This window comes from Acartia tonsa, chromosome 4, assembly GCF_053477335.1.
Source record: "Acartia tonsa isolate MP-2025a chromosome 4, ASM5347733v1, whole genome shotgun sequence".
NCBI classification, from domain to species: Eukaryota; Metazoa; Arthropoda; class Copepoda; order Calanoida; family Acartiidae; genus Acartia; species Acartia tonsa.
The window spans coordinates 9,504,093-9,521,071 of record NC_137263.1 but is presented as its reverse complement, the minus strand read 5'-3'; the positions used below and the strand labels follow the sequence as shown (position 1 = coordinate 9,521,071).

General features: G+C 31.9%; 2 protein-coding genes across 4 annotated transcripts; one reads left to right on the top strand and one right to left on the bottom strand.

Annotated features, from left to right (window-relative positions):
• Positions 1-534: 534 nt before the first annotated feature.
• Positions 535-12,702, top strand: Rim2 (replication in mitochondria 2). Of its 3 annotated transcripts, none has more exons than XR_013878211.1 (8): positions 535-1,192; positions 1,705-2,226; positions 2,638-2,825; positions 3,610-3,722; positions 6,933-7,146; positions 7,602-7,800; positions 10,668-11,078; positions 11,597-12,702. XR_013878211.1 is itself a non-coding variant. In XM_080156230.1 (7 exons), the coding sequence occupies exons 1-7, from the start codon at positions 1,152-1,154 to the stop codon at positions 10,726-10,728; spliced, it is 1,338 nt and encodes a 445-aa protein (XP_080012356.1). In that variant the 5' UTR covers positions 541-1,151; the 3' UTR covers positions 10,729-11,114. The 3 variants fall into 3 exon arrangements, 1 of the variants encoding a protein (XP_080012356.1); XR_013878210.1 differs by having other exon boundaries at positions 541-1,192; positions 10,668-11,109; XM_080156230.1 differs by lacking the exon at positions 11,597-12,702 and having other exon boundaries at positions 541-1,192; positions 10,668-11,114.
• Positions 12,703-13,143: 441 nt separating this feature from the next.
• Positions 13,144-16,913, bottom strand: LOC145315986 (transmembrane reductase CYB561D2). The gene is made up of 5 exons (XM_080156231.1): positions 16,425-16,913; positions 16,089-16,162; positions 15,188-15,426; positions 14,726-14,856; positions 13,144-13,947 (listed from the first exon to the last, which is right to left on the bottom strand). Exons 1-5 carry the CDS (start codon positions 16,548-16,550, stop codon positions 13,816-13,818), a joined length of 702 nt encoding a protein of 233 aa, XP_080012357.1. The 5' UTR covers positions 16,551-16,913; the 3' UTR covers positions 13,144-13,815.
• Positions 16,914-16,979: the final 66 nt, after the last annotated feature.

Sequence of the window (16,979 nt, the reverse complement as noted above, 5' to 3'; positions counted from 1 at the left end):
TTATAAACTAATATGACAAATAACGTTAGTGAAGGCTTGGATAATTTTATTTATGAAAGTGAGTGACTTGTTTCAATGTCTTTTCAACTGAACAAAAAAATATATTTGTTTTTACTGATCATGCTTTTGCTGCGTGATAAGATAACTCTACTACGCATTTAGACTGCCTTGTAAATTTATTTTGTATCCCTTTAAAACCTTCCCCATTTCCTAGGTTTTGTAAAATATATTTGGAGGCGCAACTTAATAAAATTGGAGGTGTGTTCGAGTATACATTATTCAATTCATTTTGGGTCTAAATGACTATTTCCGTGCGTACCTGATTAGTAGACATATATTTATGATAATTTTAGGGAACTGAAGGATGGGAGGGGAGGATAAATAAGTTAAAGGGGTGGAATAAATGGGAAGTTAGACCGGTTTAGATATACCTCAAGGATACCATATTTAAATCTTTGGTGAATTATTAAATTTTTTTTTTTTAAATTAAAAATTAAAACGTTTCATAAATAAATAAAGAGAAAAAATTATTTCAGATTATTTTCTAAAAATGTAATTTTTTTCATAGCTGGCCACCCTGTTCATAATACTTGTCCACTCCGCGCTTTAGGAAAGGAAGAAAGAGAGAGAGAGGGGGACCAACTCCACACTCGCAGCAGACAAAATTTTACATTTCTGCCTGCTTTAGTAGTGCGCTGCAGAGAGAACTGTTCACAGACAATTTAATACGCACACACACACACGAGGGCTCTATTCAGTGGTGCGTTATTTGTATATTTTTATACATACGCAGTATAACAGCTGATTAGGCCTTGTTGTTAGGCCATAGTCGTACATTGCGTACGGTAAATATAAATAAGAATAAAGTGATACTAAGTTATGGTGAAACTTTGAATTATTACATGTTTATGAAATGTGACGTTCATACATAATATAAGCAATTTTAAAAACTTGTATGCGTGAAGGAAATTTTTAGAACAGGTTTCTCAAACAACATTTGAGAATAGAGAGAGAGACGTGAGATTTATCTCATGTGAGAGGAGAGACAAGTTTTTAAAGGAGAAAAAATACCATATTTTCTCTTTATTTTTATTCTTTTTTTTTTGCCGACGTGCCCCAAAAGTTGAATTATCTATGAGAAGAGGGTTATTATGCGTGATCAGGATACGCTGATACATTTAGTTGGTGGCGGGTAAGTTTTTGTCTTTTATTTATACTTTTTAGATTACGTAACATTTTAATAATTAAATTGCTTTAAATAACGTTTATTTGCTAAATCACGTTATTTTTCAACGTTTTGTACAGTGAAGGCAATTCAAATCCATTTCGTGAAAATACAGATTTTTGGTTCGGATTTATCTGAAGGCGTTTTAATTAAATCCCCTAATAATCTGATCCCATTCCCATAAGTGAAAAGTACCACGGATTGCCATCCCTAAGTTTGCAGTTTATCAGATTCTTACATATGGAAAATAATGACACACCCCCATTGAGTGATTTGGGGGCAAGTTATCCTGTTTTTATATGTGTGTCTGTAAGTTTGAGTATACAAGATTCACACACGTACCTTTACAATAAACATACTTTCTAATATATCAAAGTTTATCAAGCCCCTAGATGGAAAGCCTACATGTGTAATTTACTTTTTTAAGATAGAAAATATGTTTATTTTCTATGATAATAATGATTTTTTCAAAATTTCAGAGTTGGTGGAACAGCTGGTGCAATATTCACATGTCCTCTGGAGGTTGTTAAAACCCGCCTTCAGTCATCAAATTCCGGGTTTGACGTGCCCGCCACTGCCACCACAACAGTCAACAGCACCGGCTCTAAGTCAACAAATAACAATGGAAACAAAAGCAAAAAGACAAAACTAAACTGGCATCGCTTGGAGCGTGTCACCCTGCGACCCGTTTTCGGATCACAATATTCCAGTGTTAATTTATTGTTACGAAGCGGTAACGGTTACAATTTTGGTTCAGCGACGCCGATTTTGTACTCGACACAGTCACAGCCATGCAGACCTATAAAGACCAAGCTGTCGTCGTTCCCGGACAGGGCAGGCGGAAAACATCTTCTGCACAGCAGTGTGTCAACGTCGGCGGCTTCCAAACGGTCTGTGCACACAATCCCTACAGCTGCCATGCGACGATGCGTTCACACAATTTCTATGCCAGAACCTGGTCCACCTAAACCAATCAGGATAGGGGTATGGACTTGTCTCAGGTAGAAAAGAATTAATTTGTTGTTTATTAATGCACACTAGAATTTATTTTATAATCAAGTATCATAGTAATCCTATTATATAAAATAGTTAGATGTTTTTTTGTCTGAACCGATAGAGTTCTCCATTTTAGGGAAGCTTTACATTGGTCCCGGGATAGTTTTAGGACATTTTGAATTTTAGATTTTAATCTTGGTATGGTTTTATGCTATATTTTTGACGATCCCTACCCCTTCGTATACGAACCCCCTTGATGCCATTAATCTTAAATTACCAATCTAACGCTGTAGGTAAACTAAAGATATGTTAAAATTATAAAGTTTCAACATTTAGGTAGACAACTGATAAAAGTAATTTACCTAAACATATTTCATTGGTTTAAATTAAATATTGAAATAATTTTTATGTTTCAGGCATATATGGATTCATGAAGGACCCAGAGGCCTCTTCCGAGGGTTGGGTCCCAACCTTGTTGGTGTTGCCCCGTCCAGAGCCATTTACTTCTGGTCATATTCAACAACCAAACAAAAACTGAATCTAAGTTTACCTCCAGCCAACAGGGACACTCCGTTTGTCCATGTCACGTCTGCCTTTTCTGCAGGTAGACATTTGAAAATGTGTTGGCCATTATGTTTTCATGTATAGGAATCATAAACAACTATGAGAACTTGAGAAGACAAGGAATATTTTTGAATGAAAGATGTTCGGTCTGTTATCTGAGGGATAAGTAAGATCACTGTCAGACCTAATTAGAGCTTTTTAAGTTCATTTACTGGCCTCTTATGACAGGTGTCGTACTTTAAACTGGTTCTCTAATAAAAGGAACCTAATACATGGAAAGGCCTAAGTTAAATCATTACTAGTTATGTTACAATATTTACTAAAAATTGTAGTTTGTGCGTTTCAAAAACTTCCTTAAGAAGTATTACTTTGATATCGTTTTTTTGTTAACGCTTTAAGCTCATTACGAAGTGTTTGTAAATCTTCAGAAGACTTTCATCCTATTTGTGACAGCTTTTTTAATGGATTTATTATTCAATGGATCTTACACCAGATTTTCATAAACTCATATAAAGTGAAACTTGTAGCTGGCAACCCCCTTTTACCCAATGCCCTCCCCTCCAATTAGATGAACGAACTCAAAATAAGTGATGTCCATGTTAGCAACCTTAAACGACGACAATTTTTCCCCTGTCATAATATCCACATGTATTCTATATCCTTTGCTTTTTCAATAGTTACTTATGATACCCATTTGTCAAATAGTATCCAATAATGACGTTTTTTGCTATAGTGATTTTTTAAGTTAATATTGGCGGATAAGTCTTAAAAAGATTCCTCATCCTTTTTTATTGTTTTCATAATTTAATTATTACCATTTTCAGGCTTTATATCCTCCTGTGTTACCAATCCAATCTGGTTGATAAAAACCCGGCTACAGTTGGACAGGTCAGAAGGGGGACTCATTTCTGTGATAAAGAAAATTCATTCTGAAAAGGTGATTACATAATATTTTCTCTTTCTTTACTAATGTTTTTGGCAGAACTATTAAGGTATTTAGGTTATGTCTGTTGGACTTTTACATGATTTTTCATACTACCTGATTTTTTGAAGAATATTGTTTCCGTTTTAACTGTAGTTAAATTGCCACTTTTATTAAAATAGGTTACTTTTCGTTTACAGTTTTACTAGCAGTGGTCAGGATTCAACAATTCAAAGGGATAGTTCTATGAAGTGTATTTAAAGAGTTAAGGTACTTAGAGTAGTGAACTTTTATATGTCTTAGTAGAATATATTAGGCATTGGATAGATATGATTATATGTTAAAGAATTTTTAACATTGACCAGACCAAACTTTTTTTATTTGACAATATCGAAAAAAGTAAAAGTGATTTGCCACATAAATTACATGAGAATGGTCTATTTTTTTCCAAATATGTATAGCCAAAACACCAATTTTAGTGAATCTTTTTCCACATATTTCACAAGAGTTATAAAAAAATTGAACAGGGGTTCCCCTTAGGACAAGTTACTTAAAAAACATAAAAAATAACGTCCGGTTCATTACAGGACAGGTTTTCTATAGATTCTTTTTTTTTAAATAAAGAAAACCGTCCGGTTTACTTACAATATACACATTATCTCACGCGGAAATACCAACTAACCATACAACATATATATATATATATAAAGACCATTCTCATGTAATTTATGTTGAAAATAACTAACTCTTAGATATTGTCAAATAAAAAAAGTTTGGTCAGGTCAATGTTAAAATTCTTTATCACAATCATATCTATCCAATGTCTAATATATTCTACTAAGACATATAAAAAGATCACTACTCTAAGTACCATACTGAATATTTTATCGGTCATTCTTTGTTGTTATGTGTATTTTGTTGTATAAAAAGTTTGAAGTTCTATTAACTAGTAAATGCTATCTAAAGTTGTATTTATGAGAAAAAAGTTTTTGCCATATATAACATGCAACGAAGTTGAAAATAAAAATGAAAAACTCATTTTTTAAGGAAAATCCCTGGTAAAATCTTTTAATTTTAATCAATAACTTTATATTATGCACTACTACGTTATCTAAAATAGAAAAAACTTACAGTTCACTATTTTTTTTTTAAATGCACTTCGTGAAACTATCCCTTTTATATTGGATATTATTAGGATAGACTTTTTATTTTTATTCAAGCGGAGATATGTACGAAGGCGAAAAAATATTTTGGGTTAAAAGAAATTATTTCACCATTTAATTAGCTAAATCCCTTTCTTGAATCGGTAATTGTCTTTGCTACCATGAGTAAACATTTGGTCCATTTTATTTCTGAACGTCTCATAAAATTTAAAGAATAAAATAAAGTAAAATATCGAGATAAAATATTTTCAAAGCTAAAAATTTGTTTCACCTGGCAATAGGGATCATAATTCAGCGTTTCTTCAAAAATAAATACTAGGTATGTGGCTTTGAAATTTCGTGATATTTTAAAATAAAAATAGAGAATTATTTTTGTAATGATCACCTAGTAACAAAGTCTAAAGCTCAAAAAGCACAATTTATATAGAAGAAAGAATGAGGATTTTTTTAGATTAAAGTCCAATGCAAACAACGATTGATTTTATTGTTTTTCTATATTTTTTTATTTAACTGTTTTGAGCGCAAAAATGCTTCTTTTTAATTGAGATAATGTACCCTTCCCCCTAAAAAAGGTGTGGGGGGTTACCCTCGTCTACCCATGGGGCGAAACTCTTGTAGGAAGCCAATAAACTTACTGTAAAATATAAATTAAGATTTCAAAGCAAAAATTATTTTGTATAATATATTGCGAATACATATTTAATATTGAAAATTCTGTTTCTGAAAAGAAATTGCGCAACAAAACAAATTCAAAATTTTATTGATGCTTGGGGCGCCTGGCTTACTTTCATGTCAATCACTAGACCATATGATTAAGCTGCAGACATAGGGGAAGGGAAGGTTGGTAGGGAGTTACTCTAATCCGTTGAAATGTTTCTGCTTTTAATTTAGTTCCTAGAAAAAGAAAACAACAATATGCGTACAGTTTTCAATGGAGGAAAATTGTTTTATAATTTTAGATATGTAATCACAATAACTTCACAAGTAATTTGTAAGATACTTTGGCAGAATCGCACATTCTGCAAATAAACTCAAATAATCCCCCTCCTTTCCTAGCTATAGTAAATGTAATAGTATTAGTATAGTGGGTACATACATGAATTTATCGTGTATGGTTATCACTTAAGATCAAACTTTACCCTCAGTAAACTTAGTTCTTCCGAATTACTGAAATAAACAAATTTAGACAGAGAGGGGCTAAGTAAGTTTGTCCCTAGACACACATATTTTATGATCTGTATAAAACTTCCGTTAAAAGTAAAACCAATCAAGTCTTTTTATAGAATTTTGGTTCAGACAAAAACAATCGAATTATTATATATGATAAATGACGTTCATATATAAATGTACTATGGATGTTATGTAAGTTGCTTGATATCTTGACGTTTAAACAGCGGTCAGTTAGCCAGCCAGCCAGTCGTCACAACTAAAAGTCGATAGCTGACCTGTGAGTGAGTGTTTGCGCGCGGGCGCGTTTGTGACTGAAAAAAAACTGAATTCTATTGCGCATTTGTAACCTAAAAATTTTCCAGCGGCTATAATGCAGTTTATATAGGCTTTACTGACGCAAGTTCGACACACATGTATTTGCTGACTTTCCATCTAAAATTACTTTTATTTCCATAATTCAGACTTTTTATTTTTTAATAATTTTAAAATTTTCATTCATTTATCTGAATATGAATTGCATCAAAATCTTTAAGCGAGTTTTGTAGAGTTCAATGTGTGTAATTTACGGCAAAATATCATGGAATGCTATAAAAGGCAAAATTTCTTTAAAAACCTGGGTAGAACTTTTTTCGTTAATTTAAAAAAGAATTGAGTATATTAACCTTAAAAAAATGCTATCATCACAGCTGGAAGATGCTTAGTTCCATTGGACTCGTTCTTGCATACCATACTCAATGTTAAGTTTGTTAAGTTTAAAAACGAAATTGGATTTTTGATTGGGTTTATTATTGTATCTTAAAATCTTGGAACAAGTGTAAATATTTCTTAGTGTTACAATCGGTCAGCTTATAACGCTTTATAATCAAGTAATAATAGTAAAATTTTGTTGCAGGGTATTCCTGGTTTCTGGAAGGGTGTAACAGCTTCTTGGTGGGGAATCAGTGAGACCATGATACACTTTGTCATCTACGAGTATCTAAAGAAGTCATTGTTTGAGTACCAGCAGAAGAAAAAGGACCAGGACCGGACGTTCATTGACTTTGCTGGGTACATGCTGTGCGGAGCCACTTCAAAAACGTGTGCTACGTGTGTAGCTTATCCACATGGTAAATTAAAAATCCTATTATAACCCTTAAATTACCCTATATTGTAAAGGACCAGCCAAGCAGCCGTGAAGTTTTTAGACTCGGGGCGACTCGAATATAAAGTTTAATTTCATCCCGCCGCCCATCTCAATATCTTTCCCCAATTTTATTTTTGAAAAATGGAATAATTCCCTTTTTAATTTTTTTTACTTTTGGAAAATGTAATTTTACAACCCCGTTCTAATATTGTGGATATGAACGTGAGCTTTGAAGAATTAACCGCTGTTCTACAATACAATTACATGCTATGCATTATTTAAAGTTACTTTCAAAAGTTTCAAATAATCATGTAGTTTAACTTAATATCATTGTTCTTTTGTCTGAATAAGCGAATAGTTAAAATCCCAACAATAATTTTTCAAATTAACCCATCTTAGTATATGAAAACATAATGTTGAAAAGTGATTTCTTTTCAGAGGTTGCACGAACACGAATGCGTGAAGCTGGTACCAAGTACAGATCATTCTGGCAGACCCTGTTCCTGGTTGGGCGGGAGGAGGGCCACCGGGGCCTGTACAGAGGGCTGGCTACACAACTGGTCAGACAGATACCCAACACCGCCATCATGATGGCAACATACGAGCTTACCGTGTACATGCTCACTAACTATCTCAGGTAATTTTATATTATTGGTACTATCAGAATAACTGATATGGAGAACCATCAGCTTTCGATAGTTGACCTGGCTCCAGCCCATCTATTGTGTGTATTATGACAAATTTAAACAAAACACTACTCAAACCTTAACCAATAAAATGAATCTTTATTATGTACTGTAGAACACCTAAATAAGCGTATAATCAAATAGATGGTGGACTTATTTTCTTAGAGTTCTAGTCAGTTGCCTTTAATTTAATCAGCTACAAATTTTATAGCACAAAAAAATAGGTATGTAATGTTTGAAAGTAAGGATGTAAGCCACCTGTGTTAAGTTTTAAAAACCTTTATCTAACATCACAAGCACATATACGGCATTGAAAAAAAACATGAGGACAATTCATGGGCGGGCGTACATTCATTAGGTGTATGCTATTAAGGAATTTTAAAAAACAAATGGAATTGAGGGTCAATTGATATCCTTTAAAAGAATTAAAGCGTCATACTGAGGTTGGACAATATAATGTTTATACTTTTTTTACTGATGGAAAGGAAGTTGAATTTGATATAGAGCAAATTACCAGAGAGGCTTTTTATACTTTTATCTAATTCTAACAACTTTTCAAGAAGGTGGCAAATTATCTTTAAATAATATGTTTGTGACATTTTTTAGAACTTAACACGATCGCCGATGGTTCTGTCGATTGATACCTATTAATATCCCAATTTTGATATTTTGTTTCATATCTTAAATAGGTGCTTGTAAATTTATGTTTGCTTGAAATGTGCAACTCTCGTTTATATCCTTGATCCAAAATAGTTTGCATTGTTGCAAAATTTTCATTTTTTATGTCCTTATCCCTGCAATAGAGATAGTTGGGTATCATTTTTATCTAAGAGATATCTACATTAACCACTGCACCCCTCCCCTTGTTTTCTCTGACACTGTTTTCCATTATACCAGTATTTGCATTGTTGTAATGTTTTCATTTTTGTCTACTTACAAGGAGAGTTGATTATTTGAAGTTCTCGTAATCGATGTATAGTTAGGTTAGGTTAGGTTATAGGCTAGGGGGCCGAGCGCCCGAGGCTAGGCATGCCAGGGGGCCGAGCGCTGCGGCCATGACCTTTATTAACAGTAGAGGCTACTTTCCTTAGGAGGCTACTTTGTCATGAAGCTACTTTGTCCTGAAGCTACTTTGTCCGAAGCTACTTTGTCCAAGATCCTAAAAAACACCTTAGAAGGATAAAAAGTCATATTATAGTAAAGGCATTATGATGACGAATGTCTTGGTCGTGAAGCTATAAGTGCAGTCTTAGCTTGCAGTAATGTTGTTATAAGTAAATAATATCTTGATTTACGAGATATCTACGTCAACCATGCACCCTCTTCACCCGTTTTCTCTGACAACGTATCAATACTTTTGTTTGCCAATGCAACAATATAATATTTTTGAGAACAAAACTTTCTACTTTTACCGAATAAGTAAACAATAGTTGATTCAAATGTTTCACTGTGTAACAATTGCATAATATATGCACGCCTAGGTCCTAGATTTTGTCCAGCTGTTATGCCCAAGGGAAATTTCCAAAACTGTATACTTATAATTGTATACACATACTAATTTATTTTTACCTAGTAACGCGCTTAGCTTGTAAGTGACAAGAATTTTGGGGAAATGAGAGGAGTCTGCAAAAGACTGCCCGGCCCCCCAAAAAATGAACATACCCTAACTATTTTGTTATTAACCTTCCACGCGTATTTTACAGCTTTAACTTGTCACTTAAATCATTTGAAAAAGTCTTTTAAAATTAGTTTGTTAATTTTTTGAATTACTTTGTTTTCTAGAATATTTTCTATTATAAAGACATACCTACGAATAAAGTTGAACTAAAAATGTAAAAAAAAGTTGTACATGTTGACCCTAGCGGCTAGCTGGCTCCTGCCTTTCTTTAAGCATCTTAGTGACGTCAATAATGTTTGGCCAACTTCTCTTTTCTTAATTATTTCCCCAAACTGAAAGTTTTTTATGCAAGCGCACTTTTTAAGGTATGTATGTAAAAAAGTAAAGGCAATCATTTGAGTCAATATATATAGTATATATGTAGTGTATGTAAATTCAGATTAAAGACTTTACGTATGAACTATAAATGTATCTTAAAAATGATAAGTTTTCAAAATACCTACATTATCTTTTAGGCAAAGTTTTTAATAATCCATTAAAAAAAAGAATTATTTTCCTTAAATAAGAAGGAAAGTCCTTTGATTAGAATATTTTAACAATCATTTTTTTTTATCTATAATAGGTATATTTTCGGTGTTATATTACTTCAGCATGCATAAATATCAAACATATAAATGACTTGTTCTTCAGATACTCATACGTCAAATTTACAAATTCTTTAAATAAATTGTAAATGCGACATAAATACTAGTTGGTCTTGAATTATCCAGTTTTGTAAACTTGTTATTTGTTTGATTACGCTATAATCACCTATTTTCCTTAATCTATTTTTTTGAATGTGTGTTTCTGTCACATTCTGCGATTAATATCAATATTCTAAAAATCAAAATATTAAATCAAAAAATTTTTTTTGTTATAATCTATTTTAATACACATTCGTTTTTTAATTGATATAAAAAATTGGACAATTTTGATTATAATAGATTAGTTGATTAATGATTAGGTATTTATAAGCTTATTTAAATAATTTCATCCAATATTAGTAATAATTTAAGAATTTCAACAAATAAGAGAAGATATGCCGTGCTTTTGATCAATTAAATTAGAAGTTGAGGGTACTTTAACCTATGATAACAAGAGTCACTTTTATGCCAGCTCAGCACACGAAACAGACATTTCTGATGTACTATTTAATTTTAGGGAACGACGTAATGAAGCAGCTGTGATGAACTCCACAATCTCTAACAAAAGCTCCCAGTAAACATTATTTAACAAGAACAACCCCAGACCAGAACAAGACAACACCCTGTCCACAAATAATGATTCTTCCAAGCTCTTGCAGAATATAATAAGCAGATATCAACACATTATAAACAGACAAGAACTTTCTCAAACTACTCAATTTAATTTTAAAAAGTAAATTTAGCGTCGGTTTCCGTAAGGTTGTAGAAAACACACAGGAGATATATTTATACAGTATACACATGTTAATATCTCTGTTCCAAGATTTTAAAAAGCCTTTAAGCATTTAGAAAATTTTTAGTAAACACGGTTTTATAACTACCTAATTTTTATATAAAATATTGTATTTATTTAAACAAAGAAAAAAATGTTGATACTTTTCTAAAACTTCATAAAGCCGGTTTTGTTTTTAAAATATATTGATACAAATATTTGGATCTACTGCAGTTCACGGTAAAATATTGCTGGTAACGCAATTTTCCAAAAAATCTATGAGTTTTAAAGGCTGCTAGCTGCCAAACGGCTGATCTGAACGTACAGATCATGCCCGCACACTGCTTTAAGCGGCATAAGAAGGCCTACAAATAATCTGGAATAGCCATAAATCAATAATGCATAATTATCTCGCAGTGCAGAGAAATGCGCGAAAAAGACCTATTTTACGCGTTTTTTCTTCAGTGAAGCTTTCCCTGTGCATAATTGGATCTTGGCTATTCCAGATTATTTGTAGGCCTTCTTATGCCGCTTAAAATGGTGTGCGGGTATGATCTGTACGTTCAGCCGTTTGGCAGCTAGCAGCCTTTAAAATTCATAGATTTTTGGAAAATTGCGTTACCAGCAATATTTTACCGTGAACTGCAGTAGATCCAAATATTTTATTTGTTCAGATATGATTATTTAAATAGGTGAGCATTGCATTGATCAATACTATGTATTCAGCGCAGCAAATAGTTGTCAGATGCATTTAAAATTCTTCTGCATCATAAGAATTTTATTATATTTGCTATCACTTAAGTTGATAGGTAGTACAGAAGTCTATAAACTCTAAAATTATTTCTCATTTAAGAAACTTTTTATTTTCTTAAACGAATGTGTTAAGTTGATTATACTGAAAGTTAAACATCATAGGTATAACATCTAGAAATACGAAATGATTAAAAATGATAAATGAGAATGATTTTTAGAGTTTTGATAGTAAAAACATTTTGCTGTATTGTTATAAAGTCAAACTTGTTTGTGTGCCATTTTTTTCTACTGGCATAGTTAAGTCATAAAAAATCTTTTGTTCGGCGATTTTCTTTTTATTATTAATCAAAATCTTACAAACTTATACTTTTCTTCAATTTCCAATTTTGACTCAATTTGTAAAAACCAGGGACGTACCTAGGGAAAATTTATATAAATGGGTTTTCTTGATAATATCCCGTGTGCGTCTTTGCCAACCATATTGTGATAAGTTAGACTAAACATGTGTTTTTCTTCTTCTTTGTTTTACCTATAGTAGTTTTAACTGTTACGAGCTAAAAATTTTTGTATAAGATATTATAGTTATTATCATATTATTTATCGTATAGTCCTGTATAAATATAATCATAATGTAATGAAAAAGTTAGAATATTCATGCAGAAATCGCTTTCATATTAAAAATATTTTGAGCTTCTAGAGTTTCGCCAACAAACAAATACAAAATATATTTTAATTATTGTATTTTGTCAATCATATCCTTAGTTTTGCCATTAAGAAATATGATTTTACATTTTCTAACAAATGTCTATTTTTTTTATTAACTAAGCATATGATAATGGATGCACGTGTTGCTCAAATAATTTTGGTTTAAGATATATATTTGCTTATTATTTTCATATGTTACTTATCAACCAAATACAAGTCAATACTAAACATGATCTGATATTTATTTGTTAATAATCAAAATATTAAAAATTGTTCTAAAATACTGTTCATAAAAAGAATAATAAAAACAATGGAACTGTCATTTGTTACAATTACCCTTACTTTCTTCCAATCAAACTTTACTCTATTTTGATAAGCTCTATATGGTATTTATTTATGTATGTTTTTGTTCAATTCAGTTAAAAACCATGGGCGTCTGGTTCGGATTTTATCTAGATGTCAGACAAAAAGTAAACAATAGTTTTTTTTCTAGAAATCTTCCTAAATTGCCTACGATTTTATCTCATTGTACAACATTTCGGAATGAAACCTTTAATGTTATTTATTTTCCCTGAAAATTTTAATAGCTAAGCATGTATTGTTCTCAATAAGTTTAGTCCTTTTCATATTTATAGGGTGTAGTTAAATTGAGAGCAGTTTCGTTCGCCTTTTTAATGATAAATATTAACCGACCAGTCCGGTAACAAATATGTGTACAATTAAACCTGAAATTGGTGCTTTGTTCCATACAAAAGTAATGATATCAATATTATACAGTAATTTATTGTAATCTAAACAATTGTATCAATCATGGTATAATTATTAATCAACAATAGACAAATATCATAATATTTACAAAAATTTTAATTTCTCTCTACGGTTTGTCTTAAACTTCCATTTAACTTCGAGATTTTTATCTTCAAATAATACTATAGCTAAGCCATGTTTATAATACTAAATAAGTCGCTAGTCAGTTAATAAATAGACAAAAGTAAAAAAATCTAAAGGTTTATTTTAAAATTTTATAATATTAAGAAACTAAACCTTTTAGGTACCAAACCTGTGTTATATAAATAAATATTAATATACAAACTTATTCTATGATTGACCATATTTAAAATTATGTTTTTCATTTATATATATTATTGAAAATAAATAAGCTAAACTAATTTTGTATCTTTGCTTTTTAATTTAAATATTTTTGTATTTAGATATTAAAAAGAGAATGTAGAATCATAGACAAAATGTTCAAAAATAACCATAATTTAAAAAACAATTTCAGAAAAAAAAACATCAAGCATTTGTAATACAGTAAAAGGTTGGTGTAAAAAAAACACATTAGTATCTCCGTATATTTTTAATGTAAGAAAATGTACAAATTGAGTCAAAACAAATGCGAATCTAAATGCATGAAATTAAGGAAAAAATATAATATTTATCGTTTCAGCTTTGCACTCTTTTTATTACTGGTTGGATTGCTGGGTTGTTTTTGGCTTGCTTTGGTTTGAGGTTGTACAACCATATTCTGAGAAGGTGTGGCCACACGAGGTAGGTAACTTTGGGTTATCTACAAGTAAATTAAAATACAGGGGTGTATATTCTGCACGGGATCCCCTGCTCAGGGGGGGGGGGGGATAAAAAATAAGTAGTTGGAGGAAAAAAAATGCAAAAATTAAGAAAACTGAAAACATTTTTTCCATTTAGCCCCCCTCCTTGGTTAAAAAAACTAAAAAAATGTGTGGTAGGAGGGATAAAATAAATAAAATATAGAGTTCTTTAAATATTTTTCTATTTTCCCCCCTACTTTTTAAGAAAAATCTAGGGGGGAAAAAAAATAAAAAAAATTGTAGCAGGGGAAAAAAAATCTTGTGCAGAATATACACCCCTGTTAAAATAATAACTTAAGTTGTTGAACTTTAATTAGTAGCTTAATTATTATACTGGGGAACCAAAAAGAAGTAATTTGATGAACTTTTTGTTCTTTGAGGACTTTAAATTGGATTAAATCATTAAAAGTAAACCCTGCGACAAAAAATCATATATTGTCAATCAGTGTTGTGCAAGCGGAGGAGTTCCTAAAATTTCAACACTCCCCTTGATCGAAATTCTATGGGTTGTGAGCATTAGTGAATTTAAATACATACAAACAGAAGCTGTTATTTTATTGTCATTTACTTTTAACTTGACACCCCCCTTGGCTGTTTTAGGGTTGGGTAGACCTATTACAAGAGGGTGTATAGTGGTGGACACCTAGGGGGGGGGGGGGGGGGTGTATCCACCACCTTAATTTTGTTATGGGGTGTGTGATACATCAACTTTTAAACGCCCTATGGTCAATATCATACCTGTCTAGCCATACAGACTGCCAGGACTATGGGTGTATAGAATGCCAGCCTCCAGAGGTATCCATCCACTCTGTTCTTAAACCAGTTAGAATAACAGGCCAGGCACATTGATACAATTGCTAGGGTGAAAGCTAAAACAAACAAAGCAAATATTTCAAATGGGTTAAAAAAGAATTTTTCTGTACTTCTGATATTCATTTTAACATTATGCATACTACAAACTAGGTTTCAAGAAAGGTCACGGTTTGATTAATTAGCAGTACTAGTTTATGCACTTTTTAGGAAAGAAAAACATTTACAATTGGTTCCTCCTTTCCTGGTTATACAATCCACGTTACAAAGTAATTAATATAATTCATCCAATAGTTGTATTGGCATAGTTAATACAACCAAATAAAAAAGCTGTTAAAATATTTTTTTCCAGAAAAAAATCTGAGACTAAAATGAAAATATTGAACTAACCTATGAGAGCAAAAGTTGCATGATATAGCTTCATATTGATGGGCTTCACCCAGTTCCTGAACGTTGAACTATACTTGGCGGCCACTCCCAGCCCGGCGGATAATAATACTGTAATGATGGCGGCCACACCAAACTTGCTGTGCCAGGATGTAAAATGTGGTTTCTCAGCTATGGTCTTATTCAGGTAGATGGACCCAAAGCCTCCAGCTATACCGAAAATGGAGAACAGATTCAAAATCCTGAATTACAAAAATGATTTTAGTAATTAAATCTATGTATTTCAGTTGCACCACCACTCCACTTATGATATACGAGACAAGCAAATAAATTCTTCAACAAAATAAATTATAGTTTCTAATCAAAAGACTGTTACTTGACACATTCAAATTCTATTTTACACTCTATATTATATACCAACTAGCGGCTACGCCCTCTAGAGGCCTCTAGGGGCACTTAGGGGGGGGGGGGGTAGTTGAATCCCAAAAACTATTTTTAAAATTTAGTTTACAAAAAAAAAGTTTTAAAAAAATTTATTTAATTTTTTTTGGAAGGGGGGGTTGATTTTTTTCTAGGGGCGATTACTCTTGGGAGGGTGGTTGTACCCTCTCCCAAAATAGTTATAAACCTTCCTCGGATCCATGAGAAGCTACTCTGTTAAGGAGAACCCGATCAGTTCAGCGGTTAGCGAGATCCTTCGCTACAGACAAATAAAGATTATTACTTTATATTATAGGATAAATCGTTAATGTATCACAGTTTTAATATTTTTGTTTCATATAGTTTTAGTTTATTGATGTTGCGCAACTTATAGACATAATTGTCCTTGTTAAATCATAAAGCGTCTTTGTACCAATGTACATATATTTAAAATATTTAAACTTAACAAAATGTTTTAACCTACCAGTGTAATTGTATTTTACTAGCTCTATCTGAATTCAGTATTAGTGAACTTTCTGGAGAAAATACTACGATTGCCTGAAAAAAATTAAAAATATGTTAGCACCTAATATTCTTTGTGATTTCATTTATTTGTAACTCAAATGCAATATTAGTAGCGTAGCTACTCTCTAATTCACTATGTCCGTAAGTCAGTCCAGCTGATATTCAAGATAGAAGACTGAAACTTCTTTTTTCCGCTGTCACATATTTTTCAACCCCCCCCCCCCCCCCCCTCCTTTTTACCCTTATAAAAAGGTTCCAGGTGCGCATTATTCTCCCTGTACTGAATTTCACCTACCTGGACCATAAGAAGTCCAAATCCTGCGGCCATCAGAGTTGGATGCCAGGAGAAGAGGTCAGTGCCAGGCCTGGCCAGGTAGGCTATGCCTCCCATCAACCCCAGGCTAAGAATATGGACCACCATTCTCAAAGTTTTAAAAGTGTATTGCAGCTTTTATTATTAAACTAAATTATAGTATTTTTATTTGTCACTTGAGGCTTATTCACATAAATATTTGAGTTAAATTTTCATTTTGTTCATTATTTTGTTGAAACATGAGAAAATTATGATAAAAAATTCACTTATAAAAGAAACATAATAACTGGTGAAATCTATGTGAAGTCAAGTGTTTTTAGTTTCACTGTTCATGCTCTACGCGCTGCACTGATAACGGGAAACTATACACAGTGTGCCACTAAAACTTCATTTTTTATAATATTTATGTATTATCTTCTTAAGATATTATATGCTATGCTCTTTGATATCTGAAATCAAGTATGTAATTATTTTATATACAATAAATTTTAACACTTCTCATTACTAACAAACGTAATAGTATATTTCAGTGCTCTG